General features: G+C 38.3%; 5 protein-coding genes across 15 annotated transcripts; 3 read left to right on the top strand and 2 right to left on the bottom strand.

The window, feature by feature from the left end:
- The first annotated feature begins 48 nt into the window (after nucleotides 1-48).
- On the top strand, nucleotides 49-5,311 carry LOC103455205 (serine/threonine protein phosphatase 2A 55 kDa regulatory subunit B beta isoform-like). Of its 7 annotated transcripts, none has more exons than XR_011575478.1 (15): nucleotides 49-449; nucleotides 885-988; nucleotides 1,163-1,270; nucleotides 1,421-1,540; nucleotides 1,853-2,044; nucleotides 2,168-2,259; nucleotides 2,507-2,625; nucleotides 3,105-3,228; nucleotides 3,340-3,463; nucleotides 3,624-3,692; nucleotides 3,858-3,892; nucleotides 3,988-4,079; nucleotides 4,201-4,275; nucleotides 4,638-4,714; nucleotides 4,811-5,311. XR_011575478.1 is itself a non-coding variant. In XM_008394793.4 (14 exons), exons 1-14 carry the CDS (start codon nucleotides 353-355, stop codon nucleotides 4,945-4,947), a joined length of 1,533 nt encoding a protein of 510 aa, XP_008393015.2. In that variant the 5' UTR covers nucleotides 49-352; the 3' UTR covers nucleotides 4,948-5,311. The 7 variants fall into 7 exon arrangements, 4 of the variants coding, with proteins under 4 accessions (XP_008393015.2, XP_008393016.2, XP_008393013.2 ...); XR_011575477.1 differs by having other exon boundaries at nucleotides 208-467; nucleotides 4,635-4,714; XR_011575476.1 differs by having other exon boundaries at nucleotides 209-467.
- A 9,256-nt stretch (nucleotides 5,312-14,567) lies between these two features.
- Nucleotides 14,568-18,282, top strand: LOC103415235 (anthranilate phosphoribosyltransferase, chloroplastic-like). Of its 4 annotated transcripts, none has more exons than XR_011575349.1 (11): nucleotides 14,568-15,001; nucleotides 15,105-15,248; nucleotides 16,460-16,621; nucleotides 16,712-16,795; nucleotides 16,905-17,093; nucleotides 17,190-17,280; nucleotides 17,391-17,450; nucleotides 17,564-17,682; nucleotides 17,772-17,906; nucleotides 17,992-18,078; nucleotides 18,132-18,282. XR_011575349.1 is itself a non-coding variant. In XM_070812027.1 (10 exons), exons 1-10 carry the CDS (start codon nucleotides 14,777-14,779, stop codon nucleotides 18,019-18,021), a joined length of 1,239 nt encoding a protein of 412 aa, XP_070668128.1. In that variant the 5' UTR covers nucleotides 14,568-14,776; the 3' UTR covers nucleotides 18,022-18,282. The 4 variants fall into 4 exon arrangements, 2 of the variants coding, with proteins under 2 accessions (XP_070668128.1, XP_008351797.2); XR_003768524.2 differs by having other exon boundaries at nucleotides 14,593-14,989; XM_070812027.1 differs by having other exon boundaries at nucleotides 17,992-18,282.
- LOC103415234 (uncharacterized) lies at nucleotides 18,213-19,713 on the bottom strand. The gene is made up of 3 exons (XM_008353574.4): nucleotides 18,793-19,713; nucleotides 18,549-18,602; nucleotides 18,213-18,407 (listed from the first exon to the last, which is right to left on the bottom strand). Exons 1-3 carry the CDS (start codon nucleotides 19,616-19,618, stop codon nucleotides 18,361-18,363), a joined length of 927 nt encoding a protein of 308 aa, XP_008351796.2. The 5' UTR covers nucleotides 19,619-19,713; the 3' UTR covers nucleotides 18,213-18,360.
- Nucleotides 19,714-20,703: 990 nt separating this feature from the next.
- LOC103431151 (uncharacterized) lies at nucleotides 20,704-22,583 on the top strand. The gene is made up of 5 exons (XM_008369294.4): nucleotides 20,704-21,066; nucleotides 21,382-21,486; nucleotides 21,634-21,889; nucleotides 22,070-22,147; nucleotides 22,233-22,583. The coding sequence occupies exons 1-5, from the start codon at nucleotides 21,037-21,039 to the stop codon at nucleotides 22,364-22,366; spliced, it is 603 nt and encodes a 200-aa protein (XP_008367516.2). The 5' UTR covers nucleotides 20,704-21,036; the 3' UTR covers nucleotides 22,367-22,583.
- LOC103431152 (M phase phosphoprotein 10-like) lies at nucleotides 22,510-27,067 on the bottom strand. Of its 2 annotated transcripts, none has more exons than XM_029092583.2 (13): nucleotides 26,350-27,067; nucleotides 26,191-26,243; nucleotides 25,748-25,925; nucleotides 25,523-25,630; nucleotides 25,256-25,393; nucleotides 24,867-24,935; nucleotides 24,723-24,764; nucleotides 24,511-24,579; nucleotides 23,858-23,929; nucleotides 23,700-23,753; nucleotides 23,482-23,623; nucleotides 22,863-22,937; nucleotides 22,510-22,780 (listed from the first exon to the last, which is right to left on the bottom strand). In XM_029092583.2, exons 1-12 carry the CDS (start codon nucleotides 27,013-27,015, stop codon nucleotides 22,879-22,881), a joined length of 1,650 nt encoding a protein of 549 aa, XP_028948416.1. In that variant the 5' UTR covers nucleotides 27,016-27,067; the 3' UTR covers nucleotides 22,510-22,780; nucleotides 22,863-22,878. The 2 variants fall into 2 exon arrangements, with proteins under 2 accessions (XP_028948416.1, XP_028948415.1); XM_029092582.2 differs by having other exon boundaries at nucleotides 25,523-25,633.
- Nucleotides 27,068-27,712: the final 645 nt, after the last annotated feature.

The following is a 27,712-nucleotide window of genomic DNA, read 5'->3' on the forward strand; positions in this document are numbered from 1 at the left end:
TCATTTATATTGTGATACGTAGTGTAACAGCCTCATTGAAAAATCTCCGAGGTAAAGGGCGGATTCGAATTGGGCACGAAGGAACACACATCAATCGGCAATAATGTTGAGTCCGCTCGGAGAAAAAGGTAATTGGGCCTTAAAACCGATGGACTAGAAACTGAGCCCAGCCTTGAAACCAAAGCAAAAATTTGGCGCATATCTGGAAATATCATTTTCCTGGGAAATTCGAGTGGTTGACGGAGATTGGGAATCTCAGAGACTCGGCAACGAAGACTTGTAGCTTTACCAAAGAAAAAAACCAACGAAGCGACCACCAGCGTCGTCGTATTGGAAGCCCACAGCAGCAGCCATGACTTTGAGCTCTGGCCCTCCGGCCCCTCTGCCTTTAGAGTGGAAATTCTCTCAGGTCTTCGGCGAACGAGCTCCCGGAGAAGACCTTCACGATGGTTATACTCTCTCTCTATGTATGTATGTATGTATGTGTGTATGTGTGTATGTGTGTATGTGTGTATGTGTGTATGTGTGTAGGTATGTATATACGTATGTATGTTGTGCTATTGATTGAAATATTCATTTTTCCTGCTTATGCTGTGTTTGGTTACTGAGAAAGTTCTGGAAAATGGAGATGAATTGCGATAATTTTACTTTTTTGCTTCTTTTGAGCTGGGAAAATGTATAAATGACTTTAAAACTATGGTTTTAATTGGTTGATTTTTTGGTTTAAATGGGAATGCAGATGTCGGTTTTACTTTTCCAAAGATTCATTCTTTTCGAAACCAAATGAAGAACTTGGATTTATTTTGTTTCAAATATATTTTTGTTACGTTGATTACGTAAAGAAGTAAAGAAATGAACTCCAGAAGTGATGTTTTTTCGTGTAGGTGATATGATATCCGCAATTGGATTCGACAAGAGTGGTGATTTCCTTGCCATTGGAGATCGGGGTGGCCGATGTGTGATATTCGAGAGGAAGGATGGGAAACATGTGAGAATTGCCAACACGTTTTTTTATCGTTCAGGAAAATTTTAAATGGACATTTTTCAAATATGAAAACTTTTGAATTCACTTGGGGCTATCTTCCTTGTTAGGCTGGCATCTAATGTTGGATGAAATTGGGTTTACGTTCTTTTTACCCTTAATTGTTAATTGGCTTCGTAGACTTTAAATCAGCAACGCCCTCAACATGAATTGGAGCAGTTGGATTTCACGTCCACCCAGCATCCTGAATTTCAGTTTAAGACTGAGTTTCAGAGTCATGAACCTGAGGTATGTTTTAAAATCTTGTATTTAATGATGCACCATGTATGATACGCGTTGATGCCTAAATTGGGTAATACCGGTGCATGTGTTTTGTTCTGTCGCTTCTATTTGTGCGATGGGGATGATTACTTTATCATGCTATTACGTTTTACTCAGTTTGACTACTTAAAGAGTGTGGAGATTGAAGAGAAGATCAACAAAGTAAGATGGTGTGCAACATCTAGTGGATCCCAGTTCATGCTTTCAACAAATGACAAGACGATAAAACTGTGGAAGGTATGAACTTTTCTAATTAAATCATTTTACTTAAAATGGTGGACACTTGCTGCTAGCCAATGGAGTTGTGTTCTTGAATGAAAAAATGCATCAGAAAACCAAAAATCAGAAAAATTAATGTGCCAAGTGATACATGAGAAAACAACAGTGAAGAAACAAAGATAGAGCAGTTTGTGTTGAAAAGGATGCTACTTTACGTGTTTTATTGTCCAACAACAAGAAATTATCACAACCAAATTAGAGGCATATCACAGCTCTATTAATATTGCATTTCCACTTTTGACTAGTTCGTTTTCTTGTTTCTGGGAACAGGTTAAGGAATCCAAGGTGAAGAAAGTAAAAGAAATGACCCCTTGTCCACTGGCATCTTCGGATAATCTGCTTCTGGCAGAAAGGAGTTTCATTAGCAGAGAAGATAAACCACCTTTTCCTAATGGCTATCGTCGGGAATGGATAGAGAAGATGACTAAAAACATGTCATCTTCTGAAGACATGCATACGAAGGTTAGTACCCGTGCGTTTTAGTAAAGTTTCTTTTTATCTGTTGGCATCGCTCTTGTGTTGTAACTTGTTAGAAGTTTTGCACAGTGTTCAAATTTACTATTTATAACTTGTTTATGTGACTAGGTTGCTGACATTGAAGACAATGCTCATACAAGATGCCGAAAGGTGTATGCCCATGCTCATGATTTTAATATTAACTCCATCTCAAATAATAGGTAAAGTTTGTGGATAGCTTTATTTCAAAATCAGTATCTCGTCTAGCTAAAAATTTCCTCTGCCAGAAAAATTATGATATTCAGAAGCCACTTTGTTTATCCACTATGCAGATGCACCTTCGTGTATTTTTTTCCTTATTTGGTTGTCCTTATTGCTTCTTTAAATTGCCGAAATAACATGGATTTTATAAGTTTTAAACTAAATGTATAGCATCTAAAAGATAATCTGCTTTAAACCCTTGTACAGCGATGGTGAAACATTTCTTTCTGCGGATGACCTTAGAATAAACTTGTGGAATCTTGAGATCAGTGACCAGTGTTTCAATATCCTTGATATGAAGCCACCAAACATGGAGGACCTTACTGGTAGTCTACCCTTAGTCTTTACATCTTATAATTTCTATGAACGCCTATATTTATATATTCAATTGAACATGCTTAATATCATCCAAACATTTCATTTTTTTTTCGGATGATGATATGTTCCATTTGTGGGAAGATACCGATCAAGATATAGGTTAAAATTGTGGGAAAGATGGTTTGGAATTGAGTTAGAATGTTTGAGATAGAAAGATTAAAATTTGTATGTTTTCAGAGAATTGAATTTTGAGAAAATTTCAGATTCTGTAAAGTTCTAAATGGTTCTCCCTCTTTCAATTTAGCCATGGCATTAGGTTTTGCTTCCATAATTTTCGACCGCAGTTCCTTATTTATGATGGGACACTAACCAACAGGGGTGTCAATATCTGACCAACCTGTTCACTCAGTTTTGACAAAACAATTCCTGTGCTCTACCAATGTATCTATCAAATGAAAATATATGCTGATGATGAATTATTATCCAGAGGTCTTAACAGCGGCTGAATTCCATCCAATTCATTGTAATCTGCTTGCATACAGCAGCTCAAGAGGTTTTATTCGTTTAGTTGACATGCGGCAGTCAGCGTTATGTGATCACAGTGCAAGAATGTGAGTCTAATCTCAGTTTCTGTTGGTTTTTGTGATCTGTGTGGTATTAGTTTTGATATAGTGCATGAGGATGTACTGATACTCGTTATTTGGAATTGGAGGGATTGACAGATTACAAGATGGAGATTCCCATGTGCCAAAGTCATTTTTCACAGAAATTATTGCATCTATCTCTGATATAAAATTTTTTAAGGATGGGCGGCACATCTTAAGTCGCGACTACATGAATCTAAAGGTGCTTTATTTTGGTTGAGGTTTACTTTTAGATTTTGGATTTTCCTTCTAAAAATGTGATGCTTATAAAGTTATGTCATCGTCAAGTTTATGATGGCATTTTCAAAGTTCTTTCTGTTGGTGCAAATTTGATTCGATTGCTGCTTATGTTTCTGTTTTAGATCTGGGACATGCATATGGATTCTTCACCAGTTGCAATATACAAGATTCATGAACAACTGCGCCCTAAGGTAAGCGGAGAAAAACCAACGTTTTGGCTCCAAGAGAGGTTCTTGGATAATTGGAGCATAAACTTCCTACATTAAAATATCACCACATTAATTTTTGAAACCTGTGAACTGAGTTTCAAATGAATTGAATGGGTGTCATTATGATTCAACTTGTCTTTGAACTAGGTCCCTTACCCAGTTGCCCTTGCAGCAGACATGTGGTATCATTAGCTTTTACTCATAAGTTCACATATACAACCTTTCCTGAACCTATCTCCGTAGTCCCTACTGCTGACAGCCTTTTTCTCCTATGCAGTTATCTGAGTTGTATAACAATGATCGCATATTTGATAAATTCGGGTGCTGTTTCAGTGGAGATGGACTTCATTTTGCAACCGGGTCTTATAGGTATGCCCCTTTGACAGGATCTCACATATTCAGTCAGTACCGTTGTTACCAATCAAAATTGTGGAGCTTGTATTTGCTTGCTTTTGCCCAACTGTTACAACTTTCTTTTATTTTGACTTAGCAACCTAGTGCGCATTTTTTCCCATGGAGATGGAAGTGAAGGAGCTACAATAGAAGCTAGCAAAACTCCCAACAGGTCTGTCCTAATTCCCTCAAATTGTAATTTGTCGAGTTGGCGCAATGGAACCTTATAGTCAAGCGGGCAGGGTCCATTTTCGTGGGACAACCGTTCGTTGTTGGATCCTCTTCCAGAAGTAGATATCTCCTTGGGCTTGAGGGATTATGAAAATTTTCTTCAAACTTTCTATTTAAATTTTCTCAGTGCGAAATGGTCACTTCTCCCTTACAAAATGGTGTACCATAATACTAGACAGTCCGAATTGTGAAACCAAGTCAACTCTCACTTAAAAAGTGTACATAATTTCTGTGCTATACAGATGCAAGTTATGTTTAACTTATTCTCTGAACCCTTTACTTCCCTTCTAAACTTGAAAGCAGGAAGCCAATTCTCCAGACTGCTCCAAGGGCAAGGAGGTCATCCTTGAGCAACCTGGCACGAGGATTTTACCGGCATGGTTGGGCTTCTGAACCTCATTATATTCCCGTGCATTTTTCTTATATAGAATGCTTCTATCTGCGGATTGAAACACGTCCTTCTTCTGAGTTTTCAGGGCATGAAAATTCAAGCTCGGGCGGTAATGACAGTAGTTACGACCTAAGCTCCAAGATTCTACATTTGGCATGGCATCCAGAAACAAACTTGATTGCTAGTGCTGCTGGGAATAGCTTGTTCATGTATTATGCATAGATATGTGTACAGTACAGTACAGTACTACAGTTACAATTTAAAGTAAGGATAGTGCTATTTACACACCTATTATTACTACCCACATGCTCTTATTGATTTTTGGCTATTGGTCTTCTTCAATTTGTTTGATCGGACGGTCGGAAATTGAGAGGGATGTGTTAGAAATAAAAATAGGTGTGTGGATAGCACTGTCCCAAATAATTGTATAAAAGTGTCAGCTTTTACAATATATTGTAGGCAGTAATTTTGAAAGTTGGAAATTCCCAACCCCAACTGTGTAATTGTGATTAAACGGCACTCTTATTTATCGTGCTAATAACATCTCTAAGATCTTATGGAAATCAGAAACCTATATTTCCTCAAATCTTGTGAAAATTGTGAGCAAAAAGATTTTATTAGCTTTATGAGCCAATCTAATTGGTCATGCACTCGTGATTATATGGATGAGGACTATATTTAGTCGTGGAAAATGATTTTCGCACTCATTTTTTTTCTTTCGATGCACTTAGGAGGGCAGACGGAAGAACAGAAATGCATAAATCATTTTGCTTTAGTCATGCTCATGTGTTATGAGAGACATTATACGAAAAACAAACACGGCTAATCTTATAGATTTGTTTCCTCACGAGGAAAGTTCTTGAGATTATCTCAAGCGACAAAGAGAATGAAATAATGAGCCACAAAAGCTCTTAGAACTAGTTATATCTAGACGGATTGTGTTTGTCGTGTTGTATGTGTGTTATTTTTGTTATTTTAATGGGTCGTATTATGTCAAATTAGTAACCTTAACGGATTTTTAACGAGTTCTTAATGAGTGACCTGATAACGATCAAATTCATTAATGAATTTTTAACAGGTAACCTGATAATCTCTGACTCGTTAACAAATTAACCAAAATTTATTGTTTTTTTATCCTTACATGTTAACAAATCGTGCTAGAAATTATCAAACCTTTAGTGTAATGATCAAGAAAAATAAAACAACAAATCGAAATAAGTTGAGAGTTCGATGTTTGTCTTGCTCCACCGACTCATGACCCTAAAAAGGGAAAAACATGAGCGCATTCTGTTTCATATGACACTGAGCTATAATGTGCTTTTGACAAATGTTACTGTATATTTCACACACATATTTTACATTTATGCATTACATGTCACACCTACTCTACCAAGAGATAAGCATCCAACTTGCAGATTTGTTTATTATTTGGGCAGCTCAGACACCCCTGCCCAAAACCCATCCTTCGATGCCACAAACCTGCCCGTTGCCCCAAACCCCCTCTCCAGTAGCCCTAGAAGACCCTGGACCCTCTCAGATCCTTTATATAAACCAAAGCATAGCAAGATCCTCTTCATTTCATATGCATAGCCTCCTTCGTCTTCCTCCTTCCTCCCTTGTGCTTTTGTATGCCATTAGGGTTTATCTTTTCTTTCTTCTGCAAAACATGTTTTAGCTTAATGATGCTTGATTATCGTCTATTTCTCGCATCATTGAGGTCATCAAACGTTTTCTGATGTTTGATCAATTTACAGCTCGTTTGATAGTATTATCTTTATCAAATTTTTATTGTTTGAAAATTAAAAACGAAATGGTTATATATCAAACGGGTCATTTTTAGCACCTTGCTAGTTAAGTTTGTGATGTTCTTGATTTTATATGTGTGTGTGTGTGTGTGTGTGTGTGTGTGTGGATATGTATGTGTAATATAGAAGGGTGCAAAAATCTTCCATCCGCATGCAACAAATGATGGGCAGAGCGGCCATGTTTTGCACAGATTGACTGAAAAAATTGAGTGCTCATTTTCTGTGTGCTTCAGTTAGCTGTTTGCTTCTTTAAGAGGTTATGTGCGATTTCTGCAGAATCTCTTTGGATGTCTCAGCATACATAACATACAGACATTCATACATACATGATATATTCAGTCATGATACATGCATGAACATGATACATATATATATATGCTTATCGATGATATCATACATTTGATTTACTCCATTTGGTAAAGAAAATTGTTTATGTGCGGAATTCCAAAGGTTTACTGGGAAAGGTCAAAGCAATAATTTGCATTAACACTTTCGGGATGCTTACTAAATATGGCATATTCTTCCCTTTCCATATCGAGATTAAAGTCATGGTCCCCAGTTGACTGAACAGTAGGGGTGGATTTTTTTGCCAAATTGCCATGCCAATCGAATTGCGCCATGTCGATTTTGTGCCAAATTTTTTGTACCAATCGGTAATGGTACGGTATTGTACCGTATCGAAATTTCATGGTACGGTATTGTTAATGGATACAATTACTACGGTATTACCGTATCATACCGAAAATATAATATAATTTATAATTGATAAATTATATAATAGATAACTATATAACACATATTTATAATATTCCAATAATTTGAAAATAAAACCCTACTTATATTAGCATTGTTGTTGGTGACTTTGATCTCTTAAAATTGTGAAAATCAAACAAAAAAGAGTTCCTAATTCTTTCACAAATAGCCAAAATATCCTTGTAATCCCCACTTCTACTGTTGCTAGTGAAAATGCATTTAGCTTAGGGAGGAGGGTTGTGGACCTTTTTAGGGTATCATTGACTCCTAAAATAATGAAGGCAATAGTGCGTACTAGTGGTTGGCTTAGGGCAGATGAAGTAAACTTCTACAAGGAACCAACGGAAGATATGCTTCAATTTTACAAGGAAATGGAAGAAGAGAAAACAAGAAAGATATGCTTTAATTTTTTTAGTAAATTTGTTATTAAATGGTTTTCAACTTTAATTCTTCTTGCTACTAATTAATATGTTTTCTTTGTTTGTAATGTATGCTTGACACAAACTTAATCTTCTACAAGTTCAATGCCTCCTCTAAAAGCTTCGACATCTCAAGCTTGAATAACTGATCAATGAATTCTCCTTTTTGAAGTTTACTTCCAATTTTCATTTGGTTTGAAACTTTGATTTCTATTTGGATTGTTAATTTCTATTTGTTTTGGTTCATAACTTCTATTTGGATTGTAAGCTTAATTTTCATGATGAATCTTTGATGCATCATTTGAATTATTATGTGTGTGAATTGTGACTAATGAATAATAGATGAATTTAATCTATAATGTATGAGATAAAGGTACAAAAAAAAAGTTTTGCCCTTGAATTGGGTTAAAAAAACAAAAACAGATTTTGTCCCAAAACAAAATGGCAATTACCATTGCCATACCATGCTAACCGAATTTTTGGCAATACCGAACTTCGGTATACCGAAAATTTGGTACGGTAATGGTAATAGATTTTACCAAACCGAAAGTTTGGTACGGTAATTGGTACAAGAGTTTTGGTACGGTAACTGTACCGAACCCACCCCTACTGAACAGTGACCCAAATTAGAATTGCAAAGAGTTTGACGAACAGTCCAATTTGCCTTAAGAGTGTAATACGGGCCTGTCATTCATGGATGGACTGGTCCTCAGGCCCATCTCGGCCTGTTTGACTTTCACATTAACTAAATTCACATAAATTAAGATATTTACGTTAAGTAACAGATGGAAGAATAAATTTGTTGTGAACATGTTATCCGTAAGATTCGAATGTAATATTTTACATTTACGAATAAAGAGAAATATCATTAGCATCGCTTGTTCTGAAGTTACGGGTCATTATGTCGAGTTCGTTCGACATGGTTCTCGCAAGAGTTCTAGTATACTTTACTTGTTCATCTGTGTCGGTTTAGGGTAAGTTCATCGGCAAGATCGCCCTCTCAATTCAAATTTTGTTCTTGGAAGTTTCAACCTTGTTGGCTATGACAAAAGACACAACTATAAACACTCGCAATTATGACAGGACAGTACGTTCTGCTCTCTCGCAATCGTGTAGTACTGAATTGATGAGGTCATAGAACTAGAACTTTAAGATGAAAACGAATTGAAAACTGAAAAATGTGGGGCACAAGTATAACAAGCAATACTTAAGAAAAAGAGAATTGACTCTTCTCTCATGACTTGGTGGTAAGCTCATGTTTTATTCTTGGTTGAAAGTTAACTTCGTGCTAATGCAATACGAGAGAGTTAAACCATCTTTAAGTAAAGAAAGAGAGAACTAAACTCAACACGTGGCGAGTAAACATTGTCAATTGTGTGTTAATGAAACATGATGAAGTTAAACTCTTTTACACGAAAAAAGAAAGTGTCTTTGAAACTCAATACATTTCGGATAAATATTGTTAAGAGCGTGTTAATAAAATATGAAGTGTATGGCTAGCCAAGACAAACCCAATTAATGAAAGGCTCCATAGATTAATTGTCACATCCCGGCCCGGGCCCCCACCACATCCGGGCTCAATTCCACTGTAGCACGATATTGTTCGCTTTGGGCCTCGACCACGCCCTCACGGTTTTGTTTATGGGAACTCACACGAGAACTTCCCAGTGGGTTATCCATCATAGGATTGCTCTCGCGCGAACTCGCTTAACTTCAGAGTTCTGATGGAACCCGAAACCAGTGAGCTCCCAGAAGACATCGTGTTATATAGAGGTGAGAATATACATATAAGGCTTACATGATCCTTCCTTAGGCGATGTGGGATGTTACAATCCACCCCCCTTAGGAGCTCGACATCCTCATCGGCACATTCGCACCACACAGCAGAGTGGCTATGATACCAAATTGTCATATCCCGGCCCAGACCCCTACCACATCCCGGGCTCGACTCCACTGTAGCACCATCCAGAAGGCCTCGTGTTATATAGAGGTGAGAATATACATATAAGGCTTACATGATCCTTCCTTAGGCGATATGGGATGTTACAATCCACCCCCCTTAGGAGCTTGACATCCTCATCGGCACATTCGCACCACACGACAGAGTGGCTATGATACCAAATTGTCATATCCCGGCCCAGACCCCTACCACATCCCGGGCTCGACTTTACTGTTAGTTCACATTTCATATGCATTTATAGCATTCATATTTTGTGTCTTTGTGATGTTTTTGATCAAACTTGTTGCATTTTACATTATTTGGTGTTAGTGTGTAGTTAAGTTTGTTTTAGGATCAATTGGAAGGCAATGAAGCAAAAACACCACATTTTGTGACCGAGAGCTAGTTCAAGCATGGAGAACATCTTGTGAGTTAACTTGAAGTCCAAGTGAAGAATTGAGGACAAGTTGGTTGCTAGAATTTCAGGAATTGACAAAGGGTGCAATTCGGCCAGATTGGGTGATTTTATGCATGGCACATGCATTGGATTCAGATTGGGAGGTTTAACACACCTTGCCATGCATTTGGTTACCCTTTCAACCCCCTTTCTTCACCTAGAACATTCACCCCCCATTAGTTACACCATTCAGCCACATTTCACCCACTAATTCACCCATGCCGTGCATTGTTAATCCTTGACAGCCTGTCCTTGCAGATTTCACATGCTCCTCCATTTAAATGACCACATGCTTGCCCATTCAACCCCATGCCGTGCACTATCCATTTCAGAAAGGAATTACCCCATCATTACACACACTAGCACTCCATATTTTACAATTGTTAAGATCCAATCTTGGATCTGAATCCAAAAGCTATTCCATCCATTCCCTTTAAGTGAGCTCCTTCAAGAAATCTGAAACTCTCGGAATTCCATCTTCAATTGGACACCAACTCTACATTCCATTATATACACTACATTCCATAACCTACATTCTATCTATCCCACTCCAGATTCGACATTCCTTACACATTCATTCTATTCTTCTTACACACAACCTCTCCATTTTCTGTCCATCCTCTTCACCATATTACACCAACCATTTCACCACAACCGTACCACCTTCATTTATACATCATTCTTGGAGGAGTTACACCACACTTGGAGAGCTAACACCGAAGGCCATTCTCAAGTGATCTTCGATTCCAGTTTTGCTTCAAGGGGTTTTTCTTCTCAATTTTATGTACACTCATGTGTTATATTTATATGTCAAATCTTTGTAAACATGAAGTGTAACTAATCTCTCTATAGGGATTCGATGTAGCCTAGAAAGATTGCCATGTAGTTAATTTGGAATGCTCAGTTTATCATTCTATTTCTTGTTTCATTCTCTAATTTAATTGTGACTTTGTGTGTTGATTTTAATGCTTGATCACCATTTGAATTAACCATAAGTTGTTTAGCCAATCTTAGAGCACACATCATGCATAACCTTGGCAGATATGGGAATGATTGAAGGGAATGTTTGGCAAACATCATGCCAAGTGTTTCCTTTGGTTTTGTGAAAGTTTCTTATGCTTAATACATTCTTGTTTAGGAACCAAAGTTGCACATCACAATTAGGTTCATGACTAGGAATATTTGATCAAAACCACACATCATATGGATGATCATATCTAAGTGAAACAAACTCAAGAAATAGATAGATTGATGAGCATAATCTGAATTAACAATATGGAATTGATTAGAAAAGGTGAAATCGAATCCCTAGCCTTCTCCATATTGTTACAATCCCTAACCTCAACTCCCTTGGTTCTACCTCATTACATTACTTGTGATTCATTTACTTGTATTCATTTCATTTCCGTGTATTTCAAGTTACAACCTCAAAACTGCCTAAATTGTTTAGTTCTACTTTCTGTTAGGGTTCTTGCAAAACAAGTGGTTATATAGGTCTAATTAGTCCCTGTGGATTCGACACCCTTACTTGTGTTCTTATACTCAACATGTTTGTAGCACTAGGAAGGAATAACCTCATCATTTACTGTAGCACCATATTGTCCGGTGGCTTTGATACAATTCTGTCACATCTCAGTCCCGGCTCCGCCGCACGATATTATCTGCTTTGGGCCCCGACCACGCCCTCACGGTTTTGTTTCTAAGAACTCACACGAGAACTTCCCAGTGGGTCACCCATCATGGGATTGCTCTCGCGTAAACTCGCTTAACTTCAGAGTTCCGATAAAACCTAAAGCCAGTGAGCTCCTAAAATGCCTCGTGCTATATGGAGGTAGGAATATACATATAATGCTTACAGGATCCTCTTCCCTGGACGATGTGGGATGTTACATTAATAGTCTCACAGTATTCAATTAATGCTTGATCCCCCATTAATGCTGTTTGAGTTTTCAAGCATGTGCACACCCGTGTACGTTTTGGTTATATTAGCATAACGATTCGTGAAATCTAAGGTAGGTGGGAATTGAGATGTATAAATCAGGCAAAGGATTACGGAGGCGCCTTCAATTTATTTTAAATAATTACATGTTAATTGAGACACTAATTACCAACAATTTGAAGACACTATTTACTAAATGGTACTTGTGTAGAGCCTCATGTATTACAAGAAAAACGAGGTAGAAGGTAGATGAAGAATTGAAACATGGTCCGCCAACAAGATTAATTAAGTGGGTACTGATCGTTATTTTTGTTAGATCAAGGTTTAGGTTTGAGTCTCGCAATTTCTTTTAGTGAGCGATCTATAAAAACTTAAAAAAAGGGCTAAAACTCATCTGTAAGTCCTTAAATAAGTATATGGTATGTCTGATCCTGAATGTGGTAGCATAAATCAAAGTTGGACAAGAATTATGAGTCCATCTTTTTAACTCTCTCATATTTTCCTCTTCACGCTTGCCCACTTCTCTCTCATCTATCCTTTTTCCTTTTTCCTCTTTCACCTTTCTCAACCTCTCTTTCTCTCCCTCTATATAAATCTCAGGTTATTTTTCATGAATTTTAATTCATGAACAACACTTAGGGGGTGTAACATCCCACATCGCCCATAAGAGTGGATCTTGTAAGCCTTATATGTATATTCTCATCTCTACCTAGCACGAGGCATTTTGGGAGCTCACTGGCTTCGGGTTCCATCGGAACTCCGAAGTCAAGAGAGTTCGGGCGAGAGCATTCCCAGGATGGGTGACCGACTGGGAAGTTCTCGTGTGAGTTCCTAGAAACAAAACCGTAAGGGCGTGGTTGGGGCCCAAAGCAGACAATATCGTGCTATGGCGGAGTCGAGCCCGGGATGTGGTGGGGGCCTGGTCGGGATGTGATAATTTGGTATCAGAGCCAATCCCTGTCCGAAAGTGTGCCGACGAGGATGTTGGGCCCCTAAGGGGGGTGGATTGTACCATCCCAAATCGCTTAGAAGAATGGATCATGTAAGCCTTATATGTATATTCTCATCTCTACCTAGCACGAGGCTTTTTAGGAGCTCACTGGTTTCGGGTTCCATCGGAACTCCAAAGTTAAGCGAGTTCGAGCGAGAGCATTCCTATGATGGGTAACCGACTGGGAAGTTCTCGTGTGAATTCCCAGAAACAAAACTGTGATGGCATGGTCGGGGCTCAAAGCGGACAATATTGTGCTACGACGAAGTTGAGCCCGGGATGTGGTGGGGGCCCGGGCCGGGATGTGACAGGGGGTGTATTCAATTAAGATTTTAAGGGATTTTTAATTCTTTTAATGAATTTAGGGATATTTAATCAGGATTTTAACTGATTCTTTAAAATTCAATGTGTATTCAATTAGGATTTTAAAATAATGTATTAAAATCCTTAGAAACCGAGTGTATTCAATTAGAATTTTAAAGAAGTTTATAACATTCCAGGTATATTCAATTAGAATTTGATTTTAAAGAATTCGAAAACGTTGAGGAATTTGAGAGATTTTGTAGTGGATTTTAAGTATCCACAAATCTCACCTCTTTATATGAGATTTTTATAGAATTGAATCAAAATTTTACATGGAATCTCTACAAATCAATTAGACTCCATAAAAATCCATGGATTTATAAATTCATTGAAATCTCTCAAATTCCCAATTGAATACATCTCGGTTAATTGTTTGTTATTTTTTAAAAATAGTTCAAATTCTCTTTTGGCGATAATCAAACCTAAGACTTTCATTTACAAATAAAGAAAAATAACATTAAATCGTAGTACTAAGTGGGTAGTTTAAAAAAGGTAAAAAAATTAAATATTAAATACCTCCGTATTTTAAAGAGAGTTTTAACAAAACATATCCGGTAACAAAAAATCATATTTTACCTTTCTCTGGTACTATTTACTACACCTTTACTTGTTATTTTTCATTAAAACTAAATTTTTTTTTAGTTTTTCTTATTTTAAAATGAAACGAATGTCTAGTTTTAAAAAGGTAAAAAATTTGCAGAGGATTCTTATTTCCTCTTTAAAAGACACCTCCTTTTTTTTTGGTCCAACTGATATGCCTCTGTAAATAGAAAAAGGTTTGCACTTTGTGCGCATTTTAGAAGAAAATCACAAAATAAAGGAAAGAATAATTGATTTTTTACCAGCCAAAGAAATGGGAACTGATTTTCCACAAAAGGGAATTGTGAATGTTTATAAAGGAACCGGATCCCCTCCGGATCCAAAAGAACCGAGTTCAAGGATCAAATGATCCGAGCCATTAAAATTTGATCAAATGGCTACAATTATTATAATTTTTAGAGGGACCTTATTTGTAGCCGTTTAATCAAATTTCAATAGTCTAAATCATTTGATCCTTAGGCTCAGGAACCGGATCCCCTCCGGACCTAAAAGAATTGAGCCCAAGGATCAAATGATCTGGACCATTGAAATTTGATCAAACGGCTACATTATCATAATTTTTAGATGACACTGTTTGTAACCGTTGGATCAAATTTTAATAGTCTGAATTATTTTATCATTACGCCCAGATTTTTTGAATCCGGAGGGGATCCGGAGCAAAAGTCCTCAAAATCCCCAGATTTCGCTCAATTTTTATTGGGCAGTTGGATTGTCGTCTTGGAAATTGAAATTTATAGACATTGTAGGACTCTTCTCAGTTCCAAAACCTCAGAGGTTTTGCTGCAATGGCAGTTTCAACGCAGCTCCAATCTGTGACCAGTCTTGCTTCCTTGACTCACTGCACTAAGCTCGAATTCCGAAGCAGCTGCTGCATTCCTTCAGTTACCAGAACAATGCAGAGAAGCTCAGCTGCTGGCCGTGTCAATGCCGTGCTCTCCTCCGCGCCCAGCGTTTCTGAGAAACCAAATTCGAAGCCGCAGATAGCTTCTTTCAGTGAGGTGACAATTGAGGTTCTTTAAATTTTAAATTTTTTTCTGTGGATTTTGTGATTTGGATTTTTGTTTTGGGGGAGAACATGAATTGGGTTGTGAGATTTTGGTATGGTTTGTGCAGTTGATCGAGTCTTTGATTAGTCGGGTGGATTTGACGGAGGAGGAAGCTGAAGCGTCGTTGGAGTTCTTGCTGGATGGTGCCAATGAGGCTTTGATCAGTGCGTTTCTTGTGTTGTTGAGAGCCAAAGGAGAGACTTATGAAGAAGTAAGTATTCTTTATGAAAAAAGAAACTTTTGAATTTTGAGTAGATCAAATTATGTGATTGCACTTCTATGCGAATGCATCCATTCTCACGCATTGGCCATTCTTTTACTTGTGTTTTCGTCGTGGACATATTATTCGTTACTCAAGCCAATCTAGAATCTATAATCCGTTCGGAAATCGATTTTATTTTGAATAATAATGCTACCATTAGAGAACTGTGAACTTTTGTTTGTGAAATTTGTGAACTATAGAGTCCACATTGACAGTAATTGTTGGAAAGGCTACTTTTTCCTCCTTTCTGTGCATCTATCCGTTCAAATTTGATTGAGTTAGCCGTCATAAGGGTGAGTGAAATTTCGGTATCTAAATGTACAGACAGATTCTTTCAATGGGATTTTCTTCTGTGCTCCTCTATTCTAGGAAGCAGGGACCTTTTTGCATTTTTAGTCGGTCATGTGAAAGATCATAACTAATCCGGTTCACAGGATCTGATTCTTGGTGGATGGTTGCAGCTGATTGAAAAGGCTTACCTCGTTAATCTGAAAATTGCTTACAATGCATGCAATACTTTTGTCTAGAATAAGTATGTTAGCAAGGAATACTGACTACATAATGGCATCTTTGGAACAAAGTAGAAATCAGCGAACTGGTGATTGAATGTGTAAGTTACTACAGAGCCTCGTCTAGGAAAAATATGAATGTTTTTTTTTTTCTAATAATAAGCATCCATGTGATAAGTTGATAATCACAAGGCAAATAAACTATTTTTCATTAATCATTTTCTCCCCCAAATGATTGTATTACATCATAATTTAAAGGAAACAAAGATCAAGTAAGTATAAATGAATTACAACTTCCTAAAAGACTCTCACCATATTCTAAATGGACTTAACAAATTTCAAAGTAATTAAAAGTGCACTGCCATTATTATTCCAATTCCAATGCATGTGAGCAATTTCCAAGTTGTATGCTTGCTCCCGCATCACTTTCTGTTCCGAGGGTGCATGATAACAGAACTTGGGTTGATAGTTTTTCTTCTGGTTGTGCCATCTTATTAGTTTGTTGGTCTGTTCTGCATTTGTGGTGGCTTGGTTTTTTCAGGTTGTTTCTATTGTTTTTCTGATCTGATCCTGTTGTTTCAGTAGGTCAAGCATATCGTGATATAGCTTATTTCCTGGATAATTATTTTAATGGTTATTATTATTAAACAGATTGTGGGATTGGCAAAGGCGATGATGAAGCACAGTTTGAAGATAGAAGGCTTAGGAGATGTGGTTGACATTGTTGGAACTGGTGGTGATGGCGCAAACACAGTAAACATTTCCACAGGGGCTGCAATACTTGCTACAGCTTGTGGTGCAAAAGTTGCAAAGGTAACATCCATCTATATTGATATTGTGATATTTTTGTGTTTTGTTTCTCGTATCAAAGTTAATACTATCAGACAATTGTTTGTATCTCAGCAAGGAAACCGTTCGAGTTCCTCTGCATGTGGAAGTGCCGATGTATTAGATGCTTTGGGGATAATAATTGATTTGGACCCTGAGGTTGGTGCACTAAATATTTTATTTTTAAAATGTTCAAATAAATGTGCAGTTGTGATCTCAAATTTGGCCAGACAGATGCTCATTCAGGTTGGGATTGTTCTTGAAACAGGGGGTAACTAGATGTGTGAACGAAGTAGGCATTGGCTTTATGATGGCACCCAAATATCATCCAGCAATGCATATTGTCCACCCTGTCAGAAAGAAACTGAAAGTAAAGACCGTGTTTAACATATTGGGACCCTTGTTGAATCCAGCAAGAGTACCTTTTGCTGTTGTTGGTGTATACAAGGATGACTTGGTGAGTGTTTATTCTTAGAATTTTAGCATTAACGATGATAACTTGGAGAAGGTTGGACTTTACACTATAACTACTGAGCTGCATGTATCTGGATAGGTCTTAAAGATGGCCAAAGCTTTGCAAAGCTTTGGAATGAAGAGAGCATTAGTCGTTCACTCTGAAGGCTTGGATGAAATGAGTCCACTTGGTAAAATTCCTTTTTTATTTTAGATTACGTCCGAGCTAATACAATATCATCACTATTTTTCTTTTAGTTTAACATAAAGCCTCACTTTTACGTGATTGATTTGAATATAGGACCCGGGCATATCCTTGATGTGACTCCTAATAAGATTGAGGAGTTCTCCTTTGATCCATGTGAGAATCTTGTCTCTAGTTTTCGACTGTTGATTCTTGTACTTAAAGTTTGTTGGATGATTTTTTTGTTCAACTCACTGTTCTCATCAATTCGTAATTTTCCCTGTATACAGTGGATTTTGGAATTCCTCGCTGCACCTTAGATGATTTGCGGGGTGGAGACCCGGAGTATAATGCTGATGCACTAAAGCGTGTATTGTCAGGGGAGAAGGGTTCCGTTGCAGATGCATTTGTATGTTTCCTTAATCGTTACAACAAAATATGAACTTTGTTACTTTCTTCCTATGTTTGATAAATCTACTCATTACAACTATTGGCCAGATCTTAACCGCTGCAGCAGCTCTCTTGGTCAGCGGTCGGGTGAACACCTTAGCTGAAGGTATCTCTTTGGCTCGTGAAACACAAATGTCAGGGAAAGCTATTAGGATCCTTGACCAATGGGTAGCAATCTCCAATGTAAGTGGTCTCGCCATATATTCGTATCTTCATTTTGTGATTAAACGTATCAATTTCGTTAATCCGTTTTGTTTAATGACTGCAGACAATGATTAAGGATACAATTATTTACTAAGGACGATGTCTGGTACGTGTTTGGATATCAGATTCGACGATGAAGACCCATTGTAGAGTCAACGCAGTTAAAGGTCGTACCCAGTGCACAAGGCTCCCGCTTTACGCAAGGTCAACGCAGTTGAGAGAACAAAATAAGGGAAAGGGTTGTATTTTGTATAATTACTGTTCTCTGTGTTTTCTCTCTTCCTCTGCAACTCGAAAACCAAGTGTTATGAATATGTGAAACAATGGAAGCAAATAAGTTTCAAAGTTATGTTTACATCTCTCTCTCTCTCTCTCTCTCTCTCTCTCTCTCTCTCTCTCTCAATGCATACATATGCTAAATTCTACATCCATTTCAATAATGTTTCTTTGTAATCCAAGCTAGTAGACACAACAGTAATCCTGCAAAAAAAAAAAAAAAACTCATTAATAATCAGAGACCAAAGTTATATCATTCGAAACTAGTTTGTGCGTTTACAAGGTTGCTAAAATGACAAATTTGACACGAATCGTTGTACTATAACGATGAGCAGAAGAAAGTACCTCTCAATGTGTAACTCTCCACCATAGGGTATGTTCTTGTTGATGCCGATTTTACTGCACATCAGACAGAACAATCATCAATTAAGTTACGCACTAATAAATGACTAGGCGAGCAAGCTAGGATCGTATAGCCGTCTCTTAATGCTCAAATACGAATACACCTACTCGTAAATTAGAGTCGTTTAAAATATACAGATTGCGTAGTTAAGTCATAGAAAGGAGAATCATGATGGGGATGTCTAACCGGAATCACAATTTGATGTGGAATTGAAGCTCCCACACATACACAATTGCTTAATGCCATCGGTACCGTAACCGCACGTGCCACCGGTTGCCTCACACGCTCTACAAAACTCATCGTTTTCTTGAACAGAATACTTCACTCGGATACCATAAGACCACCCGTGGGCCCCATCGAGCTTCAGTGGGGCCAGATTGTAAGCACTGCTATACCCTTGACACTGAAGCTTGGTGAGATTAACGGCCTTGATGGCCTCAAACGGCACTGCACAGCACTCAGGTGGGCCCAACCCAGACCAGAAGCCCACCCTCCTATGGCCCAACGAATTCCACGCTGGACAACCATAGTACTCCTCGCAACTCATGCCGGAAACGTTTCTGCATGGCAAGTGCTTCCCCGGAAAGCCTTGGAAGAGCGGCGACTGAGCCGAGCAGCCGATCAGCATGAACACGTTGTCGGCGGTCGGGTTCATGTACGGGGCCCGCCATTGCTCGACGGAGAAGCCGTTGCCCTTGGCACCTAGCACCATGTTGTCGCATGTTGACATGTGAGGGTCGTGTAACGTGAGGGCTTGGTAAGCGTAGTCTATGTCCAAGACTCTGTAAGATCCCGAGCTTATGTGAAACATGAGCACATCGTTGATGCAGTATAAGAGATCTCGAAAACCCGGGTGGCCGCAGCCGGAGTGGACGGCGAACGGGTAATCTACGGTGAGGTTTCCGCAATACGATCTGCAGGTGTTGGCCGAACTTGATGGAAGAAACGAAGAAAATATGAGACAGAGGAAGCTGGAAATTATGAGCATAGTTGTAGTAGTATTGCTACTCATGGAAGCAAGTGAGAGAGAGTTTTGAGTGAGAGGTGTGGTTGGTGATATGAGTGACCTTGTGGATAATGCAAATGAATGATACCTTGCTTGGATGATTTGAGAAATATTTCAGTGTGCTGAGAACATGAGCTGGTATATAAAATGTTATAATATAAGTGGTTGAAATTATTTTTTTAAACATTTACTTACTTGTATTATGACACTTAATATATCAATTTGTATTCTCTACTGACAGAAAAATCTCTCCTTGCTTGAATGATTTGCGTTGAGAATTCCTTTTGGCGAGTTGTTTATGGGTTTTGCTCCTCTTTTTGGTGGGAGAATTATTTGTTTATAAAACTTTAGTGTATGCTTTTGAAAAATTGAAATATTGCAGAAGCTTTAGTTTGCTTTTGGGTCTTGGGAGGGTAATAAAATTGCATGAAATGATTCCGATGGGGTTGCATTATGTTCCATTGTTTTTGCTTTTCCATGACTACTTAACAAAGAAGGTGAAATAAAAAAATAAAATAAAATAAAATAAATAAAAAAACAAAAAAAACAAAGAAGGTGAAATAAAAGCATATGAAAACTAAAAGGTGATATTAATGGTAATGCTTGTGTCCACTTGTTCTTTCCCTTACGATTAACAAATCTTTATTATCTGAACATTATAATTAGAATCGTTCATTCTTTTCATATCTACAAAAAAAAAAATATTCAATTTGGAGACCGTTTAGTTATCCCTACGTGTTAAACCAATAAATTTTTTTAGTAACAAGTAGTATTATCATGATGCACCGTTTATTTGTTTTGTGCTATAAATGATTAAAAGCTCCAAATGAATATTTTTTTGCATATATGGTCTATAGATGATAAAAAGAATGAATAGTTTCGATTATGATATTCGGACAGTAAAGATTCATTCATCGTAAGTAAGAGGACAAGTAAGTTCTCTTATGGAGGACACAAACATTATCCGAGATGAAATTACTGACAAAAATTTCCTTCTACGTCCTTTGTGGAAACATAAATTAACCACGCCCAATCAAAGTTGACCACGTGGATAATGAGCTTTGATATGGCTAAAATACTCATGATGGCGTGAACAAACCACCATCTCAACCCTAATGCCAAACGTCTGAAGAAGAAAGAAAAACAACGACGCGTCGTTTTTGTGATACTCACTTTGACTATTGAAGTTTCCACGTGCCACCGCACACGAGCGAGAAAATCTGGCGGTGGCGGAGACTCATTACCACCGTCCGCATTGCCTCTTACCTTGTGTTTGGCTGCCCTGAATAACAGTAACTCTTAACTGCATTCTGCTTTCTATCTTCTGTTTGGCTGAAAATTTTCTCGGAAACCAAACACCATAGTGTTATAGAAGGCCTTCTTTCTCTTTGGGTGGTTCATGTAAATAGCATACTGTTTGATAAATGGAAGCTCCCGAAGACCGCGTCTCAAACGTAATGGATCATCCTTTGCTAACTTTACTTGCTGAAAATCCTTTCAAAAATTCAACTTTTCTGCTATTCTGATATGATAATTCTCCAAAAACGTTAAATTTATGATCATCATTTCTGGGTCAAGTTTATGATCATTGATCTTAGCGTAACTTGTTTAATTGGGTCCTCAAAAAATGTTAAATTTGGAGAATTTGAAACTTGGGTTTGATTTGCTAAATGTTATTGGAACTTGGGGTTTATCATATTCGAATTGCCCACCATGTGTTTGATGAAATTCCTGTGAGAGTGACGATGGCATTGTTTTCTTTGAATTAGCATTCTCCGAAACTAGCAGGAACTGTCAACTGGGGCACGGCGACTGTCATCGGGGTGTTTGCAGGCTTGTTTTACGGTGGTAGCAAGGAAGCAGCTGCTTCAGTTGTAAGTTTGTATCTAAATTAACAATGTTCCAAAGTGCTTGTTTAATGCTTTGTAGTTAGTCATGACAATGTTTGAACAACTGAGGTGTTTGATTAGTGTTGTAATCTTCGAAAAGATTGGATATCGACAGACATATTTGATTGGCAGAGCAAAGATGCAGAAGTAATGTTGAAGCTGGGGAGCACGCCAGACAAGCGTGAACAATATCGTCTCATGAGAGATGCAATGGAGAAGAGGTTCATTCGTGTCACTCGGGGCTCGATAGTTGGTGGAGTGCGTCTTGGATTGTTTACTGCAACTTTTTGTGGTATGCAGAATCTGCTTGCCGAGAAAAGGGGCGTGCATGATGTTTTCAATGTTGTTGGAGCCGGTTCAGCCACTGCTGCTACGTTTGCTCTAATAAGTACGAGTCATATCTGATCTTTGGGCTTCTTTTGGTTAACTGGTTGTTGTCATTGGGCATGTGCCGAAGCATCGACTTCTGAGTGGATGCTTGTGGCCCTTTCAGAATGTTGAATTAAAAGTAATTCAATGGAATGCAATGTCTTCTCGTTATATAACATTTGTTTCCTACTTCAACCAGTGCCAGGATCGTTGGCTTGGCGAGCAAGAAACGTGATGTTGGGTACTGCCCTAGGGGCGGCGTTTGGTTTTCCACTTGGTAACACTTTCAACCATGTCATTTTCCAAGTGTACATTCAGTCGATTCTATAGTCGCTAACATGGGTTGATGCATTTCGTGGCAGGGTGGGCCCATTTGAAGCTGGTAGGGAAGGCAAATGAAGGGAATCTGGCTGCACATCCTGATTCAGATCAAAGAGAAGCAAGGAGTGGTGTTGGTGCTGCAATTGACAGGCTGGAAGAAAACTTGAATAAGTAGAACAGAAGATTCAGCGAGGCAAGACTTCCCCGCTGCCCAGCACTAAAAGAGAAGGATGGAACTCGAGAAAAAGTAGTAAGATGAGCTAAGAACTTTGCACTATTTGTTGTTGCGTTTATTGAGGAATAACGACACTTGGTGAATATTTTGAAGGTGTTTTCATTAAAAAGTGTTATGATAATTGCAAACACAATCATGGAATTGTATTTTTGAGCTATTCCAGATCCACCCAAAAAATGAATTCGTCAACGTAGAAATTGTTTGCAGATGGGTTGTCGTTGCAACCGGGGGACTCGAGACGCCATTTTTGCTCACTCCCCCAATCCCTCGTCTTCTTTCTTCTCTTCTAATCAATCAATGAGTGGCGACCACGGCTTGAGTTAACTTAAGCACCATTTCATTATCCTTCCTTGGCTGCAACATACACAACGGTTAGAGCCGCGAAAGCAACACTAATCAAACTACGAAAGCATTTTCATTCGTTTGTGGAGAGCACCTTGCTGTATAACGGCTTATTTCACATCCTTCAGGCTGTCCCGGGGCTTCTTCATCGCCCTCTTTACTTCCCTAGCTGTAATGTTGTCCATAACTAAAGGTGAATACTGGAAATAAAAATGGGATGAACAAGCAGATATACATTACAAGAGTAAAATAAAGGGAACTTTAACGAAAAGTTCTCGGTACTGTTCACTGTAACGAAAAACCACATTTTTACGCTAAAAAGTCAATCCTGATACCATTCACTTTACCCTTTATTTTGTCATTTTTGTTAAAACTCAAAGTTTTCAAACATTTTTCATTAGTTTTCCTTAAAATAAATGCTACTACACGTCCAATTGAAAGACAATCCTAGAAATATTTTCTTCAGCAAGTCATTCGACCAGATGATTATTCAGCTTGTGCGGAACATAAGCTGTCATCTGGCCGAAAGAGTCGAATGTTCCTAACCACTAGTAACCCCAGGATAAGCATGGGGACACTAGTGGTTACGAACTACCTCTTTCGTGGGGCATGCCTAGGTTTGAGCTTCGCTTGTAAGGCCGCAAGTATTTGTCACTAAGAAGAAGAAATGAAAAGCGAAGAGGATAATCTAACTTTTTGTCGTCCAAACTTACCTTTAAATTTCCTTTTCTTGTTAGCTCTCCTCCGCTTTCTCTCTGCCTGTGTAAGCTCTGTTTCTTCTTTGATGTCACCTTTGCCGGAAAACACTTCCTCAGGAGCTAGCATTGCTGCATCAGACACGGCCACAGGTGCAATCTGCCCAGTGAAGAGATAACACACACTTCAGTTATGATTGTCAACTTTATAGTAGAAAAAGTAGAGTTCACATTACCTCTTCCATTGCTAGAGCAGGGACATTGGCTTGTACCGACATATCCTCGATAACCTACCAGATAGCGTACATCGAGTCCAAGAAAAAGCAATTAACAAACTACATAAGTATACACTGCATGCATATAAACAAATAAATTTTATGACTGAGAAGCATACAGGTTTTGGAGTGAAGTGGAAATGAGAGAGAGCATCCAACTTCAAGCAAAGTTTCTTGAACAGCTTGCTTGCCTGATCAAAGATAGCGACCGCAAGGTTAGTAAATGAGCACCTTTAGGAAAATATAAGGATAGAAAATGTAGAACAAAATCTAAATATATACTCATATAAACACATACATATATTAGTATATACATGTGTAGACCTGTAAACGGGTCGGGTTTATCGGGTTTGGGTCGGGTTTATCGGATTTTGGTCGGGTTTAATTCGACCCGTTAAGTTAACGGGTCATCCGAACCCAACCCGTTAAACTAACGGATCACCCGTTAACACCCGTTAACAATTATTATTTTTTTTTTGGCATACAGTTTATTTTTTGTTGTTAAGACTTTACTGAAATTACTAAAACATCCTCAACTAACGGGTGCTAACGGGTCTAACGGGTTGACCCAAAGTGAACCGTTATTTAACGGGTTCACCCATTAGCGACCCGACCCATTAATCATCCATCCAAATACTAATATTAACGGGTCGGGTTAACGGGGTCGGGTCCAAAATGCCAGGTCTACACATGTGCATACATGGAAATTAATTTCCAACTATTACACAAATGAAACAACAAAAGATAGAAGAAAAAAGATAAAAGCATGCACCTCGTCCTTCTGTTTGTCTGTTAATGACAATGGAGCAGAAGACAAACTCGTCTTTTGAACATACTCTTCCTGCAGAAAATTGAACAACAAAAGATTGTTACGTTTCTCAATTAGATGTTAACATGGACGGAAATCCAGCTTAAGGAGATCAAAACTTGGAAGCATGTTGGGCAGCTTATCTAGTGATGCATTTTGCATCAGGAGCACCATACCTCATAGACGTCGGCAAGACCCTTCTTGCTCTTATTCTCGTCCTACACATTGAACAAAAAGGATCAGACAAATTGAACAAGTTGCTTCATTAAGAAACAATGGATCGAAATTAGAATGCAAATATAGCAAAAAATAATGCTTACCAACTCTTTAAATTCTCTTGGTGCTTTAGAGGGTAAAGTAGGAGCCTTTTGAACATCATCAAACCGCCCCTGTAAAAGACATTAACTGCAGTTTTAGAACTGGTTCTGTTCCACACACACACACACACACAGAGTAGAAGAAACAAGCAACAATATAAATCAAATGGCAACAAAAGAAATAAAAATTGACCGTTGAAAAAAAATATGAGAATTAAATTTCATTTCTGACTTATAGGGATCAATATAAATTGTCGAAAACTTTCAAGTAGAGGTGAGCGATCAAAATGCGGTTCATAAAAAATAGCTAACTTTGAACTGAACATTTTAGATAAGAAAAAGATGGCAAGAAAACAAAGCCCCGGAATGTATTCACTCAAGATGTTGTTTACCTCCTCGATCCTTTTCTTGATCATATCCTCAATTGATGTTGTAACCTCCTCTGTGATTACTGGGGCAGGTCTAACATTGTGTTCAAAATCCAGATCAACTTCTAGCGCGCTATTCTTTGGCCTTGTCGCTGCAGTTACCTGTTTCCCAAAGCCACAATTGAAATATGTAATTCATTTAAAGATACATGGTATCATGACAATGACATAACTAATACGACTATTGTCCGGCATAGAAATAAAAAAGAACTGTAGAAACAGAAAAATTACCTCTCCCTGCATGATCCAGCTTTTTGGCTCCAGATTTGCTTTTTCCATCTCTTCTATTTGGGATTGAAGCTTCTTAAGCTTCTTTTCATGGGTCGAAAGGGCTGTTTGCTTGTATATTAAAAAATATAAAAATAAATGAGATAAAACTCCTTTTGAGAATATGGAGAATCTACAACTGCAAGACCATGCTCTCAAATTCCGTTACATTACTTGGCTTGAAAGTACCTTGTCATCTTCTTGTTCATTTTCATCTCCTTCTTGATCATCTTCATCTTGATCATCTTCCTCCTCGTCTTTTTCATCTTCTTCTCCATCGTTTGTCCCCAAATCTTCTGATTCATCAACCAACTTTGATCTCCGTTTAGAAGGCTTTTCCTTTTTTCCTCCATAGAAGTCTTCATATCTGTCGCACACAAGCAACAGTTAAGCTTAAGCATATACTAATAGAGACATACATGCTCACAATACATATTCACAGATGAATCACATATAATGGATGCACTGACAAAGAAATAACTAAACTGTATACGGTATACCAGAGAAACAAATGCGGATGAACCATAAATTTGCAATCAATTACTGACTGATCCATATGCATATAATCAACAATCGTACAATAAACATAGAAACGAAAAGAAAGCAATTAGGACAAATGATAAATGTAGCACCTTGCAAACTTGTCTTTGTCATCCTCATCGTCGCCAATGGCCAAATCTCCAAGCTAAATTGACAAAACAAGATCGAGTTAGAAACCGAAAAAGACATAGCTTTCAGCGAAATTCATAGAGCCAAAACCCAACAAACATAACATTTAAGCACATCCTCACCCCCTCATCTTCTTCATCCTCGTCGTCTTCATTGTCGTCGTCATCCCCTCTCTTCTTTTTCTTCTTATCGGTCTTATCTAGCCCATATTCCATTGCTTCACTTTCCTCCAAAGACTTCTTCAAATCCTTTATCTTGAAAAACCCATCCTCTATCGCATTATTACCTTCCCCTTCGCTTTCACTTTCCTCTCTCTCCTCGTCATCCTCTCTATCTACCTCCTCACTCTCACTCCCTTCATCTTCTTCCTCTTCCTCCTCCGCCTCCTCGTCGTCACCTTCGTCGTCAAATCCATCCAATTCCTCGTCAAAGCCCCCGATTTCCGCCTTCAAACCCTGGTTCCCAGCTTCCAGAACCTTCTCCTCCCCTTGCACGACCACCTTCAGCGTCTTAATCTCGTCCGGGTTCTTCTCAAGCTGCTTCAAATCGCGGCGGAGGGTCGAGATGAGCGGCTGCGATTGGAGGTCAATTTGCTGCCATATCTGCTCGGCGTCGAATCCGTCGACCAAGAGTTGATCGAACGGCGATTTGGGCGTGAACGGCCTGATGGAGGAGAAGAGGCTCTGCAGGGCGGCTCGAGCCGTTTGAGAGAGCGCGGGGCTCGGCGCCAGTAGCTGCGTCGGTTCTGTGGCTTTCAGGGAGTTCAGGGCGTCGGTTTTGATCGCCATAGATGGAGCGAAAATGCGAGCTTTTGGATTTGTGTTCTGTTTCTGACAGCCGGTTCGGGGTTTAGGGTTTTAGATGGGAGGGAGCAGCTATTGTCTACGTGTCGATATTTCATTCGCTAATAATTTGAAAAATATTTGGCCACTGTAAACAGAAAATCAAAAACGAAATATTTTGCCTTTGTTTTTTTTTTTTTTTTGATAGGATATTTTGCCTTCGTGATCCATTTCATTTTTATAAAATCCTAAAAAATTACAAAATAAAAAAAATATATATAAATCTTTAATTTAGTAGTATTTTTCTTTTTAGTGTCGAAAAGAGATTATAACGTTGTTCTTTTGAGAAGTAATATGCACAGTCAATCATTTACAAACAAGTGACGGGATTTTTACCAACGCTATGACGATCTGTCCTTAATTTTCTATATAATTTTATCCTTGAGTGTGTAAATTGACAGTTATGCCCTTTTTGGCAAAAGTGGAACCTGACGTGAATGTACTTATTCGGCTTTTAATTATTTTTCCCGTTGTTTATGCACTTTAAATAAACGTAACTTTTTCGTTACAGATCTGATTCGGGTCTAATTCATTCTCACGCGATCGTAACAACGAGTACTATTTAATTACGATAATAAGGAAAATAATTAAAAGCCGAATAAGTATGTCCACGTCATGTTCCACTTTTGCCAAAAAGGGCATA

This window comes from Malus domestica, chromosome 14 (assembly GCF_042453785.1).
Source record: "Malus domestica chromosome 14, GDT2T_hap1".
In the NCBI taxonomy this organism is placed as follows: Eukaryota; Viridiplantae; Streptophyta; class Magnoliopsida; order Rosales; family Rosaceae; genus Malus; species Malus domestica.

Excerpts from the sequence above, each read along its gene's own strand:
- LOC103455205 (XM_008394791.4), top strand. The coding sequence starts at position 353 with ATGACTTTGAGCTCTGGCCCTCCGGCCCCTCTGCCTTTAGAGTGGAAA. Across the intron at positions 1,541-1,852 it reads AGACGATAAAACTGTGGAAG|GTTAAGGAATCCAAGGTGAA; the intron begins GTATGAACTTTT and ends TTCTGGGAACAG. Across the intron at positions 4,080-4,200 it reads TTTGCAACCGGGTCTTATAG|CAACCTAGTGCGCATTTTTT; the intron begins GTATGCCCCTTT and ends ATTTTGACTTAG.
- LOC103415235 (XM_070812027.1), top strand. The coding sequence starts at position 14,777 with ATGGCAGTTTCAACGCAGCTCCAATCTGTGACCAGTCTTGCTTCCTTG. Across the intron at positions 16,622-16,711 it reads GTGGTGCAAAAGTTGCAAAG|CAAGGAAACCGTTCGAGTTC; the intron begins GTAACATCCATC and ends TTTGTATCTCAG. Across the intron at positions 17,094-17,189 it reads GTGTATACAAGGATGACTTG|GTCTTAAAGATGGCCAAAGC; the intron begins GTGAGTGTTTAT and ends GTATCTGGATAG.
- LOC103415234 (XM_008353574.4), bottom strand. The coding sequence starts at position 19,618 with ATGAGTAGCAATACTACTACAACTATGCTCATAATTTCCAGCTTCCTC. Across the intron at positions 18,603-18,792 it reads CACATCAAATTGTGATTCCG|TAAAATCGGCATCAACAAGA; the intron begins GTTAGACATCCC and ends TCTGATGTGCAG. Across the intron at positions 18,408-18,548 it reads GGAGAGTTACACATTGAGAG|GATTACTGTTGTGTCTACTA; the intron begins GTACTTTCTTCT and ends TTTTTTTTGCAG.
- LOC103431151 (XM_008369294.4), top strand. The coding sequence starts at position 21,037 with ATGGAAGCTCCCGAAGACCGCGTCTCAAAC. Across the intron at positions 21,067-21,381 it reads CCGAAGACCGCGTCTCAAAC|CATTCTCCGAAACTAGCAGG; the intron begins GTAATGGATCAT and ends TCTTTGAATTAG. Across the intron at positions 21,487-21,633 it reads AGGAAGCAGCTGCTTCAGTT|AGCAAAGATGCAGAAGTAAT; the intron begins GTAAGTTTGTAT and ends TTTGATTGGCAG.
- LOC103431152 (XM_029092582.2), bottom strand. The coding sequence starts at position 27,015 with ATGGCGATCAAAACCGACGCCCTGAACTCCCTGAAAGCCACAGAACCG. Across the intron at positions 25,926-26,190 it reads GACAAAGACAAGTTTGCAAG|ATATGAAGACTTCTATGGAG; the intron begins GTGCTACATTTA and ends TGTGTGCGACAG. Across the intron at positions 23,930-24,510 it reads CAGACAAACAGAAGGACGAG|GCAAGCAAGCTGTTCAAGAA; the intron begins GTGCATGCTTTT and ends ATCTTTGATCAG.